Genomic DNA, 22919 nt, shown 5'->3' with positions numbered 1-22919 from the left:
TGTTACCTTTTTTTAAATTTTTTATTTTTTACATTTTGTCATTATATTGTAATTTGTGAGCTACTGTGTCAAGTGATTTCCCTTGTGGGTCAGTAAAGTTCATCTAAAACAAACCTTATATCTTAATCTTTAGCTTGCTACTGTATTTAACATGTGTCAGGGCCAGAATAGGGTAATAGCACTCATTAGCATAAGCCACAGTGAGTCCAGGCCTCAGCAGGTCCCTGGGGGCTTGTGTCTGTCTCAGTTCAATACTCCATCTGCCACAGTGCCACACAGGGACTTAAACGGGCCAGGCTGTACCTGAAGAACCTTTTGTTTAGTGTTGTCTGACTGAAGCACTGTCTTTTTACCCCAGAGCTGAATGCATCAAACTACATATATGGACTGTTCCATGTCCCTAAACCAATACAAACAGTCTCAAAGGACACTTAATTAGAGGATTTGCGATGCATGGGTTGGATGAACAATGATATCTGCATTTAAGAGATTAAAATGAATTCTGCAGTTAGGCCTGATGTGCTCTCCTTCCGGTGGGTCCATAAACGCACCAGGGGTATCCTGATCCATGCAGGCACAGCAGAGGCAGAGGAGAGAGAGAGGAGGGGAGAGAGAGCGCAGGGAGGAGGGGTAGGAAACAGGAGGAGGAGAAACAACCAGAGAAAACGTTTGAAAGAAAAAGAGACCCTTTCCAGTCGCCGGGGCTCGCTGCGAACGGAATAAAGTTGGATAACTAAGCGGGAAGCGGCACGAAGTTTGCGTTTGAGTGGATTTTACTGTAGCGGACAGCCGCTGGGCAACGGCCCGCTCCTTGTTTGATCTGAGGCGGCGTGGATGAGTTTGACTTCACGATGAGGAGTGATCCTGTTCTCTTCACTTTCAGCCGGGGTATGTCACCAGAGCCAAATATTTTCCAATTTGAAAACACACGTTTCTTGTCTCAAGCGAAGCTTAACAGGCTGATAGAACATGTTACAAAAGTTACGATTTCTTTTGAGCGTGTTGCATTTTGCATGCGCAAAACTCTTGCATTAAGGCAACTTTACTTAAGTAGCTGGCCTACATTAAAGCCTTTCGCGACACAACGTGTGTATTCTATGGAAACGCGCTGGAGTTTGTTTGCACAAATGTGTCTGTGTCACGCGCGTACACGCGCTCCTCTCCAGTGACGTGGGCTGTGCGTGCTTTTATTTTCACGCGTGTTAAACGAAGAGTGGCCCAGTCAGCGACTAATGACACTTGACCCAGTGGCGTGTCAAGTGCCACATGTTCAATGCATTGTTTTCAGCAAGAGAAGGAGATGAAGAAGGGAAGACTGCGAGGAGACTTTTCTGACGTTGTCATCAGCGTTAGTTGTTGTCCAGTGACTTGGCTTTTGATTTACGACCTCACCACCGTGTCAGCGGTGCTTCGCAGGCAGCAGGATAGTCCCTCTAAATGTGCCAACAAAAAATTGCTATTAGTAGTTGATTGTCAATAAAATGTCAATTAAAAGAATGTGCTGTTGTGCATTTGATGGTGACTGCTGCTGTTCATAGCAGTGCATTGGCCTTTTTTGAATGGCAATTTGTGGTAGGTGGACTTAGGCTACATCTGTTTTTGTCTATAAAACATGTTTCCTAAGCAATAATGTAGCCATGGACTTAACTTGTTGTAACATGTTAATTTCATGTTGTACAGCTGTAACTCAAGTCAGATCATTCACTCTTTATACATTTGAACTTATTCTGTCTCTGAGTCCAGCCAATGCATCAAGTCAACTTATCTTCAGACACTTACCTTCAGTGAACTCCTGATCTGTCTCTCATCATGACGCAATGCATTTCAATAGAACGAGGAATGACTTGCGTATGTTAAATCTCCAGTCTGAGCCAAAACAAGCGTTTTGCCTATTATTTCAGCCTCTCTGCAAATACAATATGTAAGTCATTGTAGCTTTTACGTGCAGTGCTTTCCCGGGTCTGTTGTTCATTACTCTGCTGTTGCCATAGACAACAGATCCCCACACACCCAACAACAAATTATATGTGCTTTGAAAAATAAAACAAAGTACATGGCTTTTTCTCCATAAACACTGTCAGACTTGTGTTATTATTGTCCTTAAATGGCTCCAATCGTATCAGTTTCTGACAGGGCTTTATTTTGCCCTATCACCAGATGCTCCTGATTTGCGGCACACACATGAATGGTGCAGGGGTCCAATCAGAGCAGCTGCAGAGGATCAGGTGGCACGTCTCTGGCGTAGCATGTGCTCGGGTTCTGACAGACAGCCTTTGTGTACAAGTCCCACCACACCGCCTAGAGTCCACAATGTGTTTGTGACCTGACTTACCGTGTTTTAACAAGGAGCTATACAGGCATTTGACTGCTACTGCAAGGGTAACTGCATACATGGATTTGTACTGATAAGATACAAGAAGGGATGGAAGGTTGAATATCTGAAATAAGTAGGGTTGTCCTTTAGTCCTTTAGTTGTTTAGTTGATTGAGCGGTGGATGGTGTCTTAGTTGACCAAAGTTTGTATTAGTTGACTAAATATTTTATTTAGATTATCAGGGTTTATATGGGACAATAGCAAAATGATATGGAGTAAGGTATGAGTGAGTTTAATCTGCCTTTTTACATAAAAATACCTAGTTTGCTAGTTCTTTATATTTAATTGGTTGTTTTTGCATGAACTCCTGTGCAGCTGTAGTTTTGAGTGCAATTTGGGTCAGATACACAGAGATATGTAATAGTTTAATGAGTTTTGGTCACATTTTTAGTCAACAAATTTATGGCCAGGACAAGTCGACCAGGAATTTTTTTTAGTTATCTACAGCAATAGAAATAAATTGTTTTCTGCAGGTAAGAGACCTGTAAGAAGCTGGTTAGGTTGAGCCACAAAACATGTAATCTTTGAATGGGAAAAAATTATTGTCAGAAAAACTAAGCAGATAATGTGCTAGCACTAGCATCATATCATATTAGGAGAGGGCATTTACTTATGCCAAGAATAAATGCCACAATAACCTGTGGGAAACACAACTGTGCCAAATGATCAGACCTGTAATTTGACCTTGACTTAGTTAATTTAATACCATACTGTGAACTATTCAAGGCCAAGAAATAATATCTATGGAAACAAGTACTACAGCTGCATGATTAATCACAATCAAATTGAAATTGGAATTTTTAATATCTTCTGGATGCATTTAAAATCCTATCCTATTATTGATGAATCCCAATTCTAATCGCAATCGCAATGCTTGTAAGAAAAAATTGCAATTAGATATTTTATCCAAATCATTCAGCCCTAAAATAGCACATTGCAAACAGATAAAATAGCACATTTCAAATAGAAAAAGTTACATGGCGCAGCTTTACAGTGTGCTTAAACTTTCGCCCCAGTGACCCATAAACCTAAAAAAACATTACATTTATGAAAACCGTTATCACCCCACATTTGGTCCTGCCTTCCAGATATATTCTGGACTCTCATTTGAACTCCTCCCTCCTTCCTCTTCTGTTTTGGGGGGCAGACAAATCCCAGTTTCGGGGAGTGAGGCCTGCAGAGAAATGAGTTTGTAATCTCCGGCTCCATAGCTCCAAAGCCTGCTGTCAGTGCGCTGGCATGCACACACTTTCATTTCAACTCCACTAATCACAGCTCCCGGCCGTCCCTGTGTCAATATCCATCTGGAAAAACAGCCAGCTAGGTTCAGCTTGGGGGACCCTTTATGAAATAGCACATTTTATTGGATGCTAGCCTACTTTCTGCTGTGAAATGGGTTATGTAGAAAGTGGAGATGGATAGAACAATATATCACTGCTAATATCGATATCGGCCAATATCTAGTGTTGTGCAGTTAATCGAATCGGGATCCTATTGTTTCAGTCAGTGAGAGCATGTGGTTTGGAGGAGTGCTCAGATGTTAGAGGAATAAATTTGACCATTGTGTCTTGGTTAACTTTATTAACTTAAGATTGAAAACATGTATTAGGTTTTGATTTGCAAAAAAAAAATTGAATTGAAATCGGGATTGACCGGTGCAAGGGGAAAAAATGATGATGGAGAGTGGAATAATCTGATATTGTAGCGGCTAAAAAAATCCCATGTTAGAAGTACAGACCTGGCCCAATTGTTGTAATTATAGTCCATTAGCAGAGGGTCACTGGTATTTGAGTTTGCACAGACTTTTTTAACAAGCTTATTGTTGTAGCAGGATGAGCCTGTTAGCGAGTTAGCCGCTCTGTCTGTCCTGGACAAGGTTTTAGGGATTAGGAGAGCAAAGAGGCCCGGGTGGAATGCCATTACCGTGTGGGACAGACGGAGGAGGTGAGGAGGTGGGTTTTAAGGGGATGAATCAGGAGCCAGAAAGGAGAAGCAGATATTCAAACTTGTAGACTGTGTTTTGTTAAGATACATTACATTATACAAAGGCGTTGGTCAGTCACAGCATGGGAAAAGTGCCTCTCAATCAGTTACCATGATAGGGAGAATGTATTTAGTTGCAGAATACAGCATACTTGCACTTAAATATTTTTTCTAACCTATTACGTTACGTGGTCTATACAAAGTTCTGAGTTCCCTGGGGCTGTAGTCATTGAGTCATTTACTTGATTAATCACTTGATGGTGCCTTAGTTGACCAGATTGGTATAAGTCATGTCGAAAATATATAAATATAATACATTGCACAAATTATTTTATTTAGATTATAAGGAATTATATGCACAACAACAGAAAGGAGAAGGTAGGGAGTGGTTTAGCTGACTATTTTGGAGTGAATCCTGTATTTGATTCGTATTTGTCCATATAAATACACCTTTCCCTACTTTTCTTTAAATCATTGTTTTTGTATGAATTCAGAACGCAGGTGTATTCTCGTGAGTGCAGTTTGGGTCAGATGCATAGAGATAATGAATTCTTTGAGAGCGTTTGCCATGTCCCCTTTTTAGCCAGCTATTTGACCAGCAGGACAGGTCTTTAGTCAACCAAGAATTTCTTTAGTTGACTGCAGCCCTAGAGTTTCCTCACATTTTGGTGGAAAAACAGAACAGAGGTTTAAAGCAGTTTTATGTATTGTTTGTTATGCATTTTTATCACAAACTAGAGAAGTAAAAAATCCCTTTTCTCCTTTTCTTACTAGTGCCGCAGTGTTTGAACCTAAATTTCATGAGCGAGTACCACAATGTATTACCTTAATTTTAAGAAAGTAACTGTATTCTGAAAACCATGATATTAAATAGGAACTGTATTAGAATACACTCATAAGCTGTTTTCTAAATCAGTTTGTTTTGGTGTGTGTTTAGTCATTTCCCAACACTGTCAATCACCCATCAATCCATTCATATAAATACACTTTCCGTCCCTTCCTTCATCCTGCAGTTTCATATATTCAGCAGCAGTAGATTATTCAGCCTCCTCAGTCTCTCCTCTCCTTCTAGTTCTACAACAATAGTATCTATAAGAAACTATTCAGTGTACCTCATTTAGGGAAATTAAATGAATCAAAATTTAATCTAATCCATTTGCTTCATATCAGGCAGTGATATCATCTTGAAGCTTTTTAGACCCACCCAGCTCTAACATCATTTGTCTGTGCTTAATTTTAATTTTTTATTTATTTGGTTGAGCTAGCAACAGTATACCTCCATCAATTTTTTTCCCACCTTATCTGGGGGTGCGTCATGGGGGCAGCAGTCTAAGCAGAGACTTCCAAACTTTCCTCACCCCAGAGACTTCCTCTAGCTCCTTTGTTGGGATCCAAGGGGTTCCCAGGCCAGCCGAGACACATAGTCCAGGAGCCACCTCATCTGGCTCCTCTCGACGTAGAGGGGCAAGTTCTACTCCAAGTTCTTTCCATGTGACTGAGCTTCTCACCCTATCTCTAAGGAAGCGTCCAGCCACCCTGTGGAGGAAACTCATTTTTATCGCTTGTATCCACAATCTTGTCCTTTTTGCTCATGACCATGAGGTGAGGATAGGAATGTAGATTGACTGGTAAACTGAGAGCTTTGCCCTTCGACTCAGCTCCTACTTTTGACACCCCTTTTATAAACCATATTGTAGACTTTGTGAAAGGACGATCCAATTGTATGTCAGTGAAAGTAAAAAAAAAGAAACAACTGTGACAAATTAGACAGTAAATTGCATTGCCAAAGAGTCATAAACAAACCCCAAACACTAGCATTTTTCTTACTATGCTAAAAACTGTACCGAATCCTTCAACTTTTTGAATTCTTCTTAATCAAAAAGTCATGACAATCATTTCTCACACCCCTATTCCTACCCAATCAACTCAGCCACATCCCTCCAACCTCTCCTTATCCTGCGGTTTTTAGCCCAGCACCCTCTAATTACGTCTTTAAAAGAGATACCAAAGTGGAGCATCAATCTTTCACTTTTGGACGCCCACAATATTTCTCCTTCTCTGTAATAACCCGTACACCCCCATCTTTCCGTCCCTTACCCCAGTCTTCTATCCCGTCAGCCGTATTTGTGGTCGATAGTAACATCTGCTGCTATGTTAAAACCACCTGTATGCTTCGATAGCAATCAGACCATGCCCTGTGAAGTCCGAAAGCAAACTTACAAAAAAACGGTAATAACAGAGCGGCTGCATCCAGCTCCTCACAGCTTGTCTTTCATCATAAACTAATGTGCAGATCAAGACGGGACTCCACTATCCTGGGGTGCGTCCAAATCCTGCCCCCATTGGGTTTGCAGTGAGGTTGGGTGAGTGAAATGGGAATGCAGCATGACTCTCACCATGAAGTAGGGTTGTCAAAAGTATAGGAAATCAGATATTAATCTACACTAAAACTAGATTGAAACTAGATACTCATTTTAGCAAGTACCAACACTAAAAAAAAGCCACATTCACAGGATAGAAATGAACGTTTCATAAAAAGCTATAGAATGAATAGAATCTTAAGCTGTATCAGAGTATAAGACCACAAATACGCCCATGGACCACTATGGGAGGCCACACTGTAATATAAAAGAAAGTGCTATGATTTAATGTCTATCTATTGTTTAAATAAAGAGTGTGTTTTATTATCATTGTGGTATTGGAATCAGAGTATCGAGTCTGAAATTTTTGTATCGTGACAATACTACCATGAAGTAGAGGTCGGAGATATAGTAAATAGAAAAATTGCATAATACTGCAATTATTGGTTTGGAGATATGAAAAATTTGAATATTAAGTGTATCACCTGTAATTAAAACTATTAAAGTCCGTGTTAGACTTAAAACTCAACAACATTCCTGATGCATTGTTAAAATTGTGTTGGAATATTGTTATTGAGAATGCAAAAAATATCAAGATCCAAATTCTTGTCAATATCTCCAACCCCAAATTCAAAGTTCTGATCAAGAGAAGCATATTTTAACAGGTGAGGCTAAGCTAATGGATAGATAATATGCAGAGAGTAGCTGGTGTCTGAGGCCGCGGTCATACCTTGCATATTTGCGTCAAGATTTATGTGGAAGTGAACTTGCTCCTTTGTCCCTTTGAAACTGGCTGTCACTCCTATGTCATTTGCAAAATTATAGTGTTTGCTTATTTTTAACTTTCAGTATAATGGAAAAATGGTACGTCTACTGTATTCTTTCAAACAAGGGTATAAAGTTATATTTCTGCACTTTTGTGTTTAATGTCCATTCACTTTTTGAACCTCAACCAAGACACTTACAGGGCCATTTGAACACATTTGTATTGTTTTGTCAAAATGTCACCGGAATACAGGTGAGAACATTTTTGTCTATATCACCCACCCCAAATTTATGATAGATTAATAAACCTTGAAAATCTTTGTGTTCATTCATAACAAAAATATTTTTTTTATTAAGAAAGACAGTGCCAGAATTCATGCTTCTGTCCTTCCAGCTATTATTTCAACCAGTAGAGACAGGCACTGGCAAATAAATGAGACGGTAAATCGTTTATTTATTGGAAAAGAAAAAAAACTGGCACTTTAGGTGATGTGGTAAGAGGTTGATTAATATTTATTGTAAACACTGTAGGGCATGGTTTTCCCAAGAACCTCAGATACTATACACATCAGGATTTTTATTTTTTTGTGTGTGCCAAATAACAAAATGCATTGGAGTTTCATAAAGCCCCAAAAAGCACTTTACTCAACAGCTTAAGTTATAATCCCATAGTCAGCGGTGTGTAAGTAAAAAATTCTTAATGTTTCAATGTTGTTTATGTTGTTATTTATGAGTTTTAATATGATAGCCTGTATAAAGAAGTGGACTAAGTGAGTGTGACGTCACCCATAGCGTTCAGCTCCAGTCACATGAAGCTCATCGAGGCTCGAGCAGTTATAGGGTGGAATTGGAAACCGAGTTCTATTTTAGGAATGCCGACCACGAGTATCATAGTAACCAAAGAGCCAATCTGGAGCGAAACTGTTGAAGGTAACACCCCTTTCCACCTGCATTGCTGGTTTAGCAGGGAGAAGGCGCTTAGCAATCAAACCTGTTGCTAAGACTAGTGGGAGCGACCCCGGAACAGAAGGAAGCTGATTTGTCTCTTATCAATGTTCATATCTTGAGTTACAGACACAATAGCAGAAAAAAATACTAAGATCATGTAGCGCTGGTTAATAAGAATGTTGACAGCAGCAGTTATAGAGAAAGGGGTAACAATTTTCAATGTAAAGTGAATTGAAGCCAGAGTCGATAGAGCCAGAAGCGAGTCCATGATCACTTCTTATTTGGAACGTGGTGGCTAGCGGGTTAGTTATGTCCATTTATATATACAGTCTATGTTCAATATACAGCATCACGTATTGATATGTTTATTGCCGCGGCGTCTTTCAAAATAAATTTTCGCACCAATATTTTGAGTACAGCCCTATATTATAAGCTTTAAGCATAGCTGCCCTGGGTCCAACTGATGGAACATGGCCGCCAGTCAGCGACAACAACCTCTCTGACGACCACCAATCATTCAGTCACATACCAAGTGTGCGGCTGCAAGATTAATCACAATCTAATCGAAATCGCAATTTGAATTGATGCAATGAGCAAATCACAAAGGTTGCAAGCATAACTTCCTCTATGAACGACAAAGTATCCTGGTTTATTTTGGCTAACCCTGTAGTTTAGATCTGTAAAAACATGTTTTGAAGTCAGATTCTTTTGTCAGTATGTCAGTTCATATTTCAGTTTTCAAAATGTGATCTTTGAATAGAATCCTATTATTAAAACATAAATTGCAGTGCTTGTCAGAAAAATCGCAGTTAGGTTTTTTTTCCCCCCAACTTTTTCAGCTCTAGTGAAGTGTATTGCCCAAAGACACAAACTATAGATTTACACACCACCTTTTTATTGTGTAGATTACTTCTGTAATTAGGTTCATATGTTCTCCACCCATCATTTTCAATCTGTCAAATCACTGTCAGAAATGTTTACGACTTCCGCCCCTGGACTGGCAGCAATCTCTTGTTGTGTGTATGTGATGCTAATGAATAGTCTGTATGACGCTGTTATAATTTAGGTGACCCTGCGGCGACTGTAACCATGGCGATAATTAACCTCAATAGCCTAGAACCACAGTCCTTACCGTAACACTCTACCCACAATGCAATTAGGCTTCTTCAGACCACACAGAGCAAGCTGAGGGTGATGTAACTTTATAGTTTGATATGGAGTTTTTATATATTTTGCAGTGAATTGGTGATTGTACAATACATTAAAATATTGAGTGCAATATTGGCTTAAACAATACTCAATATCGCAAGAAAATGTATATCGCACTAGCACAGTCTTCTACATTTTTTGAAAGTAAAATGAACAAAAGTGCAGATTCATGATTTTCCATATTTGGTCTTGGTTTAGTCAATGTTAAGTTTTTATTTTGACACAGTTTGTAAATGAAGGCATGTATATTTTATTTGTTAATTGGTCACATATTTATATAGCATTTTTCCACCTTCAAGACACTCAAAGCGCTCACCCATCCACACACACAACAACAGCATTCATTTGTGGGACCTACAATGGCACCACTAACCTGTAGGTCAGTGGATCAGATGTTTATGCTGAGAGCGGGAATCGAACAACCAGCCTTCAGATCAGTTGACAAACACTCTACCAACTGAGTTACTATCGCCCCTTGACTGTATTATTTTATTGTGCCAAAAAGTACAAATACAAAAAATACAAAACATGGTGCGAATCACAGATCGAATCACCATATAAGGATATTTTTCTTATATGGTGCATCCCTGTTGCACATACTAATAGTACTTCAACTCACTTCTGATTTCATGATAGAGTTGCTTGATTATCATATACCAAAATAATGTGACCAAGACTGAACAATACTTTGTAATATTAAGAGTTTGCAGATACATCCATGACATAAAAAAAAGAACAGAGGCAGTTTGAGAAGTTTGACCAGTAAGACAGACACCAAGCGGCAACAAAATGCATTACTGGAAAAATTGTGCTTTAGGGAATAGGAAGATTAGATGTTTTTGTGCTAATTAGTGCTATTTACATGCTACATAGACTATACCACATAGTTTGAGAAGGGCCTGACTGCAGTCAATGGGGAGCACCATGAGTGGAACTCTATTGGCCCACATCCAATTTGGTTTGAAACTTGAATATCAACTGATAACCCAAATCATAACCTTAACCAACATAACAATGTAGCTATTGTAAATTATTAACTTAAAAAAAATAAAATAAATAAATAACAGCAGATGTGACAAAGTGGAGTTTCATTTTTCAACCAATGGTGCCAAAGCTCCACTCCATACAGTGGCTGCAGCTGGACCCTCTTGCACAGTTCTGGCATTTCCCTGCTTTTTCCATTTTTCATTTGTCTTTATTTATCCAGGGAAAGCCCAATGAGAGTATCACACTCTTTTTAATGAGCGGCCTGTTTAGACAATACAAACAAAAGAAACAAAATAAATAACATTAAAAACAGGTGCAGGTGTGATTATAAATGTTTATCACCAGATTATTAAAAACAAGTAGTGGCACCAATATACCCAGTTTTGCATGTCCTTGAAATGTATTCCATTTTTGGGAAGCCAACAAACCAAAAGCTTTTTTTCACATTTCAGTTCTAGTGCGGCCAGTTTTTAGACGTAGACAATTATGAGGTCTTGTATTAATGGCTTGCAGGCCAGTGCTAGCAGAGCGGAGCACATCAATGTGGAAGCCAGCTGAATAGCAATCTCTGTGGTTCTTTAGTGCTAAATAATGCTTTAACTTTGTTACATGCTTGAATTCTGCAGATGCGTGAAATTTTCAAAATTATTGGGTGCACAAATTTATGTAATACTTTTCTCAAGTTTATCATACTGAATCTACAGCTTTTGATACTTTTTAACCAGGAAATATTCTATACATTTTTTGTCCTACTTTCTGGCATTTCAAAAGTGTGTTTTGAGCCAACCTTTATGACGTTAGTGATGGCAGCTTGAACTACACAATGATTTACAGCAGTGGCAGAGCTTTACGACACTGATACTTTCTAATTACACTAAGTCAGACAAGTTTCGCGAGAGAAAGCCACAGTTTGCACTTTCCCTCAAAACTTTCACCTAAATAATATGTTAATGGTGTTAAGGTATGTCTTAGTCTGTCAAAACTGCTATTTAATTTATGCACTTATGCTGAAGATGGGGACGGTGATTAAAATGTTTGTAGTGTACTGTTAAACTCAAGTATCTGTGTTAGCATACTGTTAGCTTTCTTCCATGTTAGCTCCCTTCTTGAGTTGTATATTGGGTAATTCATTTGTAATTAATAAAAAGTATGTTGTAATAGCCAGGGTGGATGAAGAACTGTAGAAAAATGTTAAAACAAAAGGCAAATGGTTAGTGCTTCCTGGAGTAGGAGGGAGTAGAAAAAGTAGGTGGAGACAAGAACAATTAAGCTTTTTCACCTCAGACAGTAAGCACCAATTTTTAAAGAATAATTTAAACCTTTATTAGTTACATGAAACAAAATACAACTCCTGGTATGTTTTTGATGAGAGAGCAACATTATAAAGTGATTTTAACCTCATGACTTCATACCTACTCTTTAATATCTAATAATATGCTATTTGATACACAATGACGCCACAATGAGTGTTCAAGTATAATTTAAAAGCTTAAAAGTCAAATCCCCAGTCTAAACACGCGCTCAAGGTATTAAAAAGCCTGTTGAAGTAACTTGAACCAGGCACACGCAGGTATCCCTTTCCCGTCAATCACCGTGGTTGTGTTCTGGGAAGAGCTCTACATTCTAGCACTTTTTTCTCCTACAATAACATGTCTGCACCAGTAAGAATGCTAGGCTTTCAACTTGTTACCAAACCAAACATGACCTCAAAGCTAGCCATAAACCGTCCCAGGAAAGCCCCTCTGCTGGGAGCATGGAGGTGTGAATACATCCTGGAAATAGTGGGTGCTATAACTATTGTGCATGATTTGTTGACGCAGCAAATTGGTTATTGTGGGAAATGATAGCATACCAGAGCTATACTTATATGTGATAATAAAAAGTGGCTGCATTTCAAGGTTATTTGGTAAAAGATAAAGGCAAAATAGATTCTGATAACGTTGGAAGATAAATGTGAATGCAGAATAGAAAAAAACATAAAAACTCAGATTTACTTAAAGGTGCACTATGTAACATTTCATATTGAATTCATTAGATCTATCTTAGCAAAAGAAGGTTAAATTCAAAGAGTGAATACATTTTACCATTTACCATTTATACCATTTACCATTTATGCAAGTAGCTTTTTCAGTTCTTCAAGTTGACCTATTTTGCATTTATTCAATTTATTATTTATTTACAGGTCACTTTCCCTTGGAGATAGATGCGTTTCATGCCATACAAGGAAACATTCAAGGCAAAGTAATATTTCTATGTGACATAATACATCTTTAATAAAAAGCGTATTCGTCAAAGTTTTACAGTACATATTTGATTTATTTTTACAATGACTAATCAAGAGATATTGCATGTAACAGTGTCCCTAACTGTTATTTCCAGTCTCTCATATCTTTGTGTAAAACCATTTCAAGTCCGAGAATAGTAAAGTAATGATTTTGACAACTCAGCAAACCACTTACTGAACAAACACTTCACGGTTTCTTAGCTCCATTTCAACTCATGTTACAACCATTGCCCAGATTTTTTTTATTACAAGTTGTGTGACATTTGAGCAGCACACAGCCGACAGACACTTGAGATCACACCGTTGAGTGCCTCTGTATGAAAGGCCGTTGTGATTGTTGAACTATAGGAGTATCAGGCATCTCCGTACTCCTGCCTCAGGTCCTGTTTCAGGGTGGTCCACCTCGCTCTGCCACCTCATTGTGTTTGCTTATGGAGAGCTCTCTTTAGCTTCCAAACAACATACCTAATAAGTTAGCTGCTGAGATCACAACCCTGGTACTGTTAAGAGTGTATTTTTTAAGGTTATGTACTATTTTCACTTTAAAGTACTTGTACAACATCTACAATACTACATGAACCAATTTTAAAAGCTATGCTCCATTAATCGCCATCTAGAACAATAATAAAAATTGTTAATAATAAAAAAATACTTTTCATAAATTCAATAAAATATAATTTATTTGCCCAATATTTTGTATTGGTCTAGTTTATTTTAAGCAGTTTGCCACAGTCCAAACTTATTCCTCACTTTCCTAATGCATTCCTAGCATCCTATTTATTCGCTGCAAAGTTTATAAGCACTTCCTTACTTCCTGGTTTGCTGATAATAAAAAATACTTTATAATTAGATGCACAAAGTTGCTTTACTAGTACATTAAAACAGCCCCTTTATTGTCTTGACGCTGCTTTCATTTGTTTAACTTACCAAACTTATACCACCTACATGCCAAAAATCACACATAACACGCCATAAAAATAGATTAGGTTTTTTTTTCCATCCCGCACCCTCTTAGTCAACCAGGCTTTTCTGGTTTTTATCTCTTGTTGCCCAAATCATGTTAAATCCCCATGTTGACTTTTGCTCCCTGTCTCTGGTTCACCTTAGCTGTTATATGCAGTTTGCTCTCTCTCCCGTCTCTCTCTCTTTCTCTCTTTGCCTCTCTCTTTCTCTCTTTCCCCCTCTCTCTGTCTCTCTCTCTGCAGTAGGGTAATCAGATTATGTTTGGAATGTGTGAAAGCAGCTGTAGACTCGGTCCTATAAAACCATAAGTCTTCTCCCCATGAATTAGAGCTGTTATTAGAAACATTAAAAAAAAAAAAAAAAAATGTCAGCAAGAATTTATGGGGGTATATTAGGCTAAAAAACATGCATTCATTATTTTATGTTGAAATTGGTTAATAAGAGCTACAAGTAGGTCTGGCATGATAACAAATTTTGAAGTGTGATTTATTGCTGAAGTAAATATAGACAAGTTGATATAGTATTGTTCCAGGCCTATCTAACAGCAGGACCTGTTGAAGCGACTTAGGCTATCGCAGATCTGATAAATTTGTCAATCTCTTACTGGTAAAGCTATTGTATGAATTGGAATAAATGCAAATGAGCGGTACCAAAACCTATATTTGCTTACTATATTTAACCTTCAAAATTAGAAAGTGCAAATATTTTTACTGAACAATCGTTGGAATGTTACAGACTGTGGCGGTAAAATGATCAATCTTTGGGTATGTTTTTTAAAGAGAGAAGTAAAGATACTCGGAAAAACATGCATTCATACTGTGAGAAAATTTCCACTCAAATCTCCTCTGATTTGACTTGGCTGGTTGCAATAAGAGTAAGATGAAACCCATTCTAAACCCAACAATAACAGCATCTCTGTGGGGACAATTGGGTGGAGGCAGATCCTTCTTCAGTGTTAGTTACACAGTGCACCTTTTAATATTTATCTTTTGTTAACTAGCAGTCTCTAAACCAGGGGTGGGCAAATTTTTTGACACACGGGCAAAAATGAGTTCTAAAATTTGACAGAGGGGCCAGGCCAGGAAATATATATGTATATATTACATTAGAGATTTGGCATGTAACAGGTTGCAAAACACGGATATGCAAAGCTCATTGTATAAATTATTTTCCAAATGCGTTAATTCAATAATTACTTTATTAAATTTCAGTTAAATAAACACAGCAGAAAAACTCACATTCAGTTTTATCAAGTGCCAAAAAATCAATCACTTGTTGAAAAGGTAAATTGAACAAGGTTTACCCTTAGCTATTTTAATATAATTTAGTCACGTTCGGCGGGCTGGATTAATTAGCCCAAAGGACCATAATTTGCCCATGTCTGCTCTAAACTATAATACAACAACCAGTGTGCTTTAGATGGTCAAGTAATTAACATGCATGACTAAGTATCATAAAATTGTGTTTTGTGTCATTGTTTACAACTATATTTTCTACAGAAATATATTCAAAATTTGTCACACACCTTCTTGGGTTGTCAAAAGTATCGAGAATCAGATACTAATTGATACTAAAACTAGTATTGAAACTCGGTATTCATGTGATACAAAAAACGGCACATTTACAGGACAGAAATGAACCTTTCCTGAATTGAGGGATTGCATAGACACATGTAACACTACATGTACAGAAAGTACTATTATTTAATGTTGTAAATTCTATTCTACATGTCTAAAAGAAAGAGGTTTTTTTTAATTCTCATGGTGGTATTGTAATCAGTATTGAGAATCAAGTCTATTCCTTAATATCAAAATCAATTTTGAAATTTTAGTAGCATGACAACACTAGTCAAGGCCTACATATATTCTCATTGCTCTTTTAGATTTCACTTTATTTGCGTCCACTCCAAACCTATAAAGACATTGACCAAAAACCCCATTTATCCTACCCTTTTCCTCTACTGTTGCTTGCTAGTACTTTACCTCACCTGGATGTATTCACATGTTGACACCACACTCCAATGGCTCCATATAATGTTGTTGTTATCTTGGGCTGGAGAGCAGCACCGTGGCCTGATATAGCACCATGTTGTAAGATAGGGGCACGTCAGCACTCCGATAAACATACCCACATATGTTTGACTTGGCTTCCACCATTCTGTTGGCACAAGCACTTCTCACCTTCTTTTCACGAGCTGTTGTAAATCTATCAGATATGTTCCTCAGGTGGGGTGGCCATGTTTAACTTCTCCACTGTCAATCTGGAATGTTATTGTTGAGTTTTTTTAAAGCTCATATCTATGAATTTGATTGTTTGTTTGTTTTTTTTCATTCCATTGTGGTGATTCAAAATTTCTTTTTAAACTAAATAATGATCCATCTTATGTTTGTGTGCAGCGATGGAGGAGCTGGTGGGGGAGCTACGTCTCTTCTTGGACCTTCTGGACCGGGAGTACCTGAGTGCTGGGATCAGGGAGAAGAAGACTCACCTGTCCAACATCCTCAACAGAGTCTTGGCTGACAAAGGTGAGAAGGACAGTATTCTAAGCAAAACACCTGGCTGAAATCACATAGGTGAAGGATATATAGTTATATTTAAAGAGGGGGTATTACGCAAAATCTACTTTTTTGAGCTTTTTACCATGTTATAACATTGCTTCCTCATCAAAACCATGTCTGAAGAGGTTTTAGATGCGTTCTCCTCCGGGCCCTTTTTGAACACTCCTTACGATTAGCTGTAAGATTCTGTTCAGTGCGGAGCCCACAAGCCTACATCACCCCTGTTCCCACATGACAATTAAAAAATCAAAAACTTGATATAAAACTGTACACAGCAATTTGACAAACCTGATGCAATGTGCAGTAGTTTCAGGGATGCACACTGACTGTGTTGTGATAGCGCTCTGAAAGGGGTGAGACTTAATGCAGGGTGCAAAGGGAGGGGAGACTCAGAACATCAAAAATGAAAGTAAAACTCATAAGCATCTTAATGCGTTGTTTTTGGTGCATATTGCATTTTCAAAATAATAAAAGGCAACATGATGATATGAATATGTTATGTATTAACAGTTAATGCCCCATTGAATTAAAATACCCTCTTTTTATAATTTAACAGTATTGAGTATAGTATAGTAAACCTAGAGGTAATTTTAGAACGGAAATTGTACATAAATTGTGCATTTTGGATGGAAAGATTTGTAGTGGTGAAATTAAGGGATTCTTTTTTAGAACTCAGCACTAGGGTTGTCAAAAGGAAATAAAATCCTGATCTATACTAAAACTAGTATCAAAACTAGATACTCATATGAGCAGGCATTGATACTAAAAAAGTCACAGGACAGAAAACCTTTCCTCAATAGCTTTAGAATGATCTTGAGTTGCATCAGAACAAGTATAAGACCACATTGACTAGTATACACCCATGGACCACTATGGAACCTACCTGAGGGGTTAAACAGATATAGGATCTCATGGTAATATAATATAAAAGAAAGTACTACGATTTCATGTTGACAATTATCATTCAAAATAACGAGTGTTTTTGATTATCATCTTGGTATCAGAATCAGTACTGAGTATCGAGTCTATTCCATAATATTTAGTAAATAGTTTGAAATGTTATTATCGTGACACCACTACAGCAGTTTTTGATGAAAAGTATAAAATTACTGGATGTATGGCATTATACTTCTCTACTTCTCATTATACTCACACCAACTCATAGTAACACCTTATGGCGTCAAATACTTTTATAACTTAAAATCTATCTTCTGTTTGTCCTCCCAGAACCCTGCTTCAAATCGGAGATCCACAACGGCCTCCCTGCACCCCCCCAGATGCCCTTACCCGAGATCCCTCACCCCTGGCTGGTAAGCCCCCCACCCCCCAGACCCACCTCTCCTTTAAAGTAAATACAACTCTACAAAGCTTGGTGATACTCCTGGTACTGCATTACTCTCTCATTTCTCCACACGGTCCATTAATCAAAGCCATAGCTGCCTTTCGTCTTCGGTTCACTCTTGGCTCCGGGCCCCCCTGTCCAGAGCCAAAACCCTGTCAAAGGCCAGGTGAACAGAGCAAACTTTACTGGTCGTCATGACGATACTCAGCATATCTGTTATTGGCTAACCATAACAAAACTCTCTTCACGTTACCATTGTGCAGATTTTTGCATACATTTGTAAAGAATAAAAGAAAAAAACGTATAGTGAAGTAATTATTGTAAAGATTCCAAAGTTACAGATTAATTATTTTATTTAACACTCATTTAGATTTTATGTAATCCACTCTGCACCACAGATTATTGAACCTATGTAATTTTCAGGATGTAATTTGCATTTTTTGTTTGTTTTTGTATGCCATTGAGGCCATATTGGTGACTTCTTGAATGTAATGGTATCACAGTGCAACATGGGGACATGAGCACGCTTACCAGTTGATTAGATGGCAATTTAGGTCAAAATAGCTTTGGGAAATCCATTAGTGTTGAACCTGATCAACCATATCTACCCCTTATTTCTATTAAATACTATAGGTCTATAATGTTATCAATGTTATGATGTCAACCTGCCAATAAAACCAGTCTACACCCTACAATTGATTGACAAATGAATATTAAGCTACCCATATAAGTTTGGTGCTATTTGTAGTTAACTAATATCTGCTTAACTCTGTAGTATTCACATCGAAGTGCTTTCCTCTGAGCTGCATGGCCTGTGTGTGCAGAATGTGATTGGCCCTCAGCTCTGTGCTCTGTGGGGCTGTGTGACATGTGTTGTGTGGTTTACGGCCTCTTGTAAAACTGTGGGGGCCCTGTCATGGCTCCTCTGTGTTTTCCTCTCACTCTGACTCCATCTGCATCACACTCTAAAAATGTATATTTACTGGGCTTGTCACACTAACACATTTTTAAATATGACATATCGCTGAAGAAAATATAGACGATGCACGATAATATTGAAAGCCATTATGCCACTGACACAATTACCTTAAAGCAGTATATCCCCCCCAAAAAAAATATTATATATGTACAATATTGTTAATGAACATGAGCTGCAGTAAATAAATTGTTATTTGTTGCTCAAATCTTATGGTAGCATAGGAAAATAACAAAAAGTTGATAAACCCCCAGATAAACCTCAAGAAATAATTGCTCCATTTATCATGTATTGAACGGGTTGATATAGTAATTATCATGACTAAAATAAAGTAAAATTCTGTATTTGTTCCATTAGTTCACTTTGAAATATCAATAAAATTCAGTGAGACCCATAAATGTATGTTAAAATATAGTCAAGTTCACATTAACTTGCCACTTTTGTAAAAAATAAAAAAAAAATTGTCTGGGATATACACTAGTTTGTTGCATGATTGTGTAAACATACAGCCATATTTTTAGCCTAATTGCTTGATTTCCATATAGTCTTTAGTCTAAATCTGATAGGCTGAGGACAAACTGAAAATTACACTGACGTACAGAGGCTGGGACAGAAAAAATACCAGTGCCAAATATCAGTAAAAGTTTTGATATTGGACTGATAATGATATCTGGGAAACGTTTTGATACCACCACTTTGGACATTTTCTACATTTTAGATACACATGGAAGACAAATATATGAAGCAACATATATGGAGTTATGTTGCAAAGAAAAAAAAAACGCATACATTTTTTGTTCAAATCCTGAACGTGGCCACCCTTTGCTTTGTTGACCGCACGGCAAATTTGACCTTCTCTGAATTATCTTCCCGATGAAGTCTCCTGACATGGTTTTTATTTCACACCTGTGCCATGTCAGTGCCAAGAAATACCAGAAGTGCAAAGCAGTGATCAAAGCACAGGATAGCCATAAAAAAACAAACAAAAAAAAAATCTAAAAGTTTTGACGCCTTCAGTTAGAATCTACAGTGTAAAAAACCTTGGAAATAAAGAAGAAACATGAGTGAAAAAGTATGTCCAAACTTTTGACTGGTAGTATCGCTCATCCCAAATTATTTCATCCAAACAAACAGTAATATTTGCGTAAATCAACTGACATTGCACGTTTATTTTGGTTTGTATCTCCATTTACAGCATTGTCCAAGTCCAATTTACTGCCATGTCTCTCTGATGAATCTGTTTTCATTCTACTTGAGTGGGGTTCCCCTACTTTGTGGCGTGCTCTGGTCTACCACTGGTAAAACATTCAGTGACATCACCGGTACAGCTCCGTCACCGGCTCCGAAGAGGGAATACTAGCTACCCTGACAGGTCCTGCATTGGGAAGGGGACTCCGGGTATCCATGGCAACCAAACAACCATCAGCGTCGTGTGCGATTTAGCCCAGACTGCCAAGAAGAGTAACCAAGTCTAAAAGTGTTTGGAAAAAGTAACTGGAGTAATGATGGTGATGGAAAACCTATTTAGCCGGACTTATTCCTCGACTCCAGTGATTTGGATGGATTTTACAAGTCTTTCTGATTTATAACGTGATTGCACTGACTTAATACATCTACATCTTGATTTAGTCACACGAGAGAAAAAGACTTGTATTGTTACTGTGAGCAGGGTCCCTCTTTACAGGGCCGCAAGATTAATTGCAATTGAAACTTGAATGGACGCAATTTGCAAAAAAGCAAAAGCTGCAGTTTTTCTAACAATAATTTGCTCCATAATAAGTAAGTGGGCGTGTACTGGTGGAGATGTAAATGAGGGTTGATCTGAACAGAGAATACAAGAGAATAAAGATTCCTCAAACATGCATGAATCACACTGAGTACAATTTCATTTCATGAGAAGAGGAGCTCTAAAAACTCTTTTGCAAAATAGGTCTGCTTTAATGCCATACTGTTGAACAATTCAGGCAAACCAACATCATCTCCAAGGAAACAAGCAAGTGGCAGAAAAGTTACAGAGTTCTAAGTTTCAAGCAGACTCCTACGTAGTCCTGCATACAGACATTGAGAGTGTTGAAACCTTGGGAATTTTGTTGGTAAGACAGTCATATCTGTTGATTTAATTCTCTGGAATAATAGACTATAGTTTCCAGCTTTGCACCAGAATTAAGCTTCCACTTAAAACAACCAGCATAATGCAGCCGAAATTCCCCCTCTATGGCTTCGATTGCAAAACACTGGAAGCCAAAGTTTACTTAAAGACAATGGTACTGGTTGAAGGCCACTAGTATGGCAAGTCCATCACTCCAGCCCAATGGCGGTGCCATGTATTCAGTATGTTTGTGTGGACAGTTCAGTGAGTAAACACCGGAAAAGATGCACATTTATCTACAAAGGTTTTGTGTAGGAGGATTTAACATACAGAGGAAGGAGGAAATGGAACCTAAATGGATCCCAGACCAGAGATGCTGTAACTTTGTAGTGAGTAGAGATGAGCAATATAGAATTTTTAAATGGCTGTCCTCAATGCAAAAAAAATAAATAAAAAAATAAAAAAATAAAAATAAAGTATACTGTGTATGAAGAAAACTGTCAAAAAGTTGAGAGTTTATAGAAAATATAGCTGCTTGAACCTCAACCAAGACATTTACAAGCATTTTTAGCACATTTCTGATTAAAAAATATTAATGGAATAATTTCATGGTGGAGTCTTAACTGTTTGGTTTATTATCTGTGGTTGGGTTCATATTTGGCCTGGTTTGATCTGGCTTTGGTCCTGGTCTGATCCTGGTCTAGTCCTGTTCTAGTTGTGGTTGAGTGTTTTAGTCAAAGTTTAATTCTGGGTTTAGTATTAGTTTAGTCCTATTTTGATATGTATGCAAGTGTGAACACAGTGCAAAGGATTTACCAAAAAGGATTTAGACACTAGCTTGGAATAGGACTGCACAGTACAGTATATTGTAAACGATCTATCACAGTCTTGGCTAATGCCAAGGTCAATATCACCGGAGAAAAACATTGCAACATCAAAGTTCTCCCTCTGACAGAAATTTATAGTTTAACAAAAGCTTAAAAAGGCAGGTTGTATTCATACATTTCCAACTTAAGCCACACTTTGGCAATTTTAGTCACTGCTTTTTTTTTTTTTTAATGAAACAGTTATGACAGTTTGAACCTTTGTTTTACAAAATAAAGGTCCTTGTTAACATTTTGGTTACCGGGTAACAGTTATGGAATTAGCTCCACATCATATCTGATGCTCATGTACAATCAGGTAGTAAAGTAAAATGACTAAAGTAAAATGATACAATTCATCAAAAAACAAAACAAATAAACAAAGAGACAAAACAACTACAAAAAAAAAGATACGATTTTTTTAAATTTATTTTTTGTAAAATTTCAAATATGACCATGTTAGCGTTCAAAAAGTTACTGAAATATCACAACAATTTTGTTAACACAAAGCCAAACTTATTATCAAATACCACAAGCTCTTTATTCATCATATCATGCATCCCTAGTGTGGACAAGTACCCCTGTATGGTGTATTTAAATAGGAGGGTCTGGTTGAGGGGGGAGTGAGATGAGGTGGGGGCAGGGAGAGGGGGGAGGGGGGTGACACAGCGTTCCAACATCAACACAGATGGAAGTGATTTGTGCGGAGAGGAGCTGCTCCACATTCTGCTCAGCTCTGGTCCAAAGCGCGCTCCGGTGCTAAAACACTTACCATAAGTCTACTGCGTAATGTCATTCGAAGGTTTGATTCTCCTCAAGGGGGAAGTCAATTAAGTGGTATAAGTGGTACAGGAGGGTATGGCTCGACGGATTTACGAAGGCGAATTCTGGCATTTATTTAGACTTTTGTGAGGTTAGATTGTATAATTGTACCCGTACTAGTAATATTTAAAGTACATATGCCCCAATCCAGCTTTTTCTGTTCTGATGCAGATACTGAAACGCAATCAACTTTTCAAAAAAGAAATATTGCAATGTGTAGTGTACTTTTTCCTACACATAGCTATATTAAAGTTACACTATGTAACTTTTCCATTGGAGGGCCCACTGCTTGTATGATGTTATTGCTTTGCTTGCAACTTATTTATCTCCACCCTACCGAGTAACGGGTCAGATCTATGGAAAGGCAACCCCAACCATTGTAAGAATGAATGTTTA

At 37.8% G+C, this 22919-nt stretch overlaps 1 protein-coding gene across 2 annotated transcripts in view; it reads left to right on the top strand.

Annotated features, from left to right (window-relative positions):
• The first annotated feature begins 624 nt into the window (after positions 1 to 624).
• Positions 625 to 22919, top strand: part of afap1 (actin filament associated protein 1) — a 54360-nt gene continuing 32065 nt past the window's right edge. For both annotated transcript variants that reach the window (XM_033983813.2, XM_055229166.1), the window contains exons 1-3: positions 625 to 888; positions 16270 to 16398; positions 17659 to 17741. In XM_033983813.2, the coding sequence (XP_033839704.1) occupies positions 852 to 888; positions 16270 to 16398; positions 17659 to 17741 (249 nt within the window). In that variant the 5' untranslated portion in view covers positions 625 to 851. The remainder of the gene's footprint in view (positions 889 to 16269; positions 16399 to 17658; positions 17742 to 22919) is intronic.

The sequence above is a fragment of the Periophthalmus magnuspinnatus genome, chromosome 18 (genome assembly GCF_009829125.3).
Source record: "Periophthalmus magnuspinnatus isolate fPerMag1 chromosome 18, fPerMag1.2.pri, whole genome shotgun sequence".
NCBI classification, from domain to species: Eukaryota; Metazoa; Chordata; class Actinopteri; order Gobiiformes; family Gobiidae; genus Periophthalmus; species Periophthalmus magnuspinnatus.
This window is presented reverse-complemented; position numbering and strand designations above follow the sequence as displayed.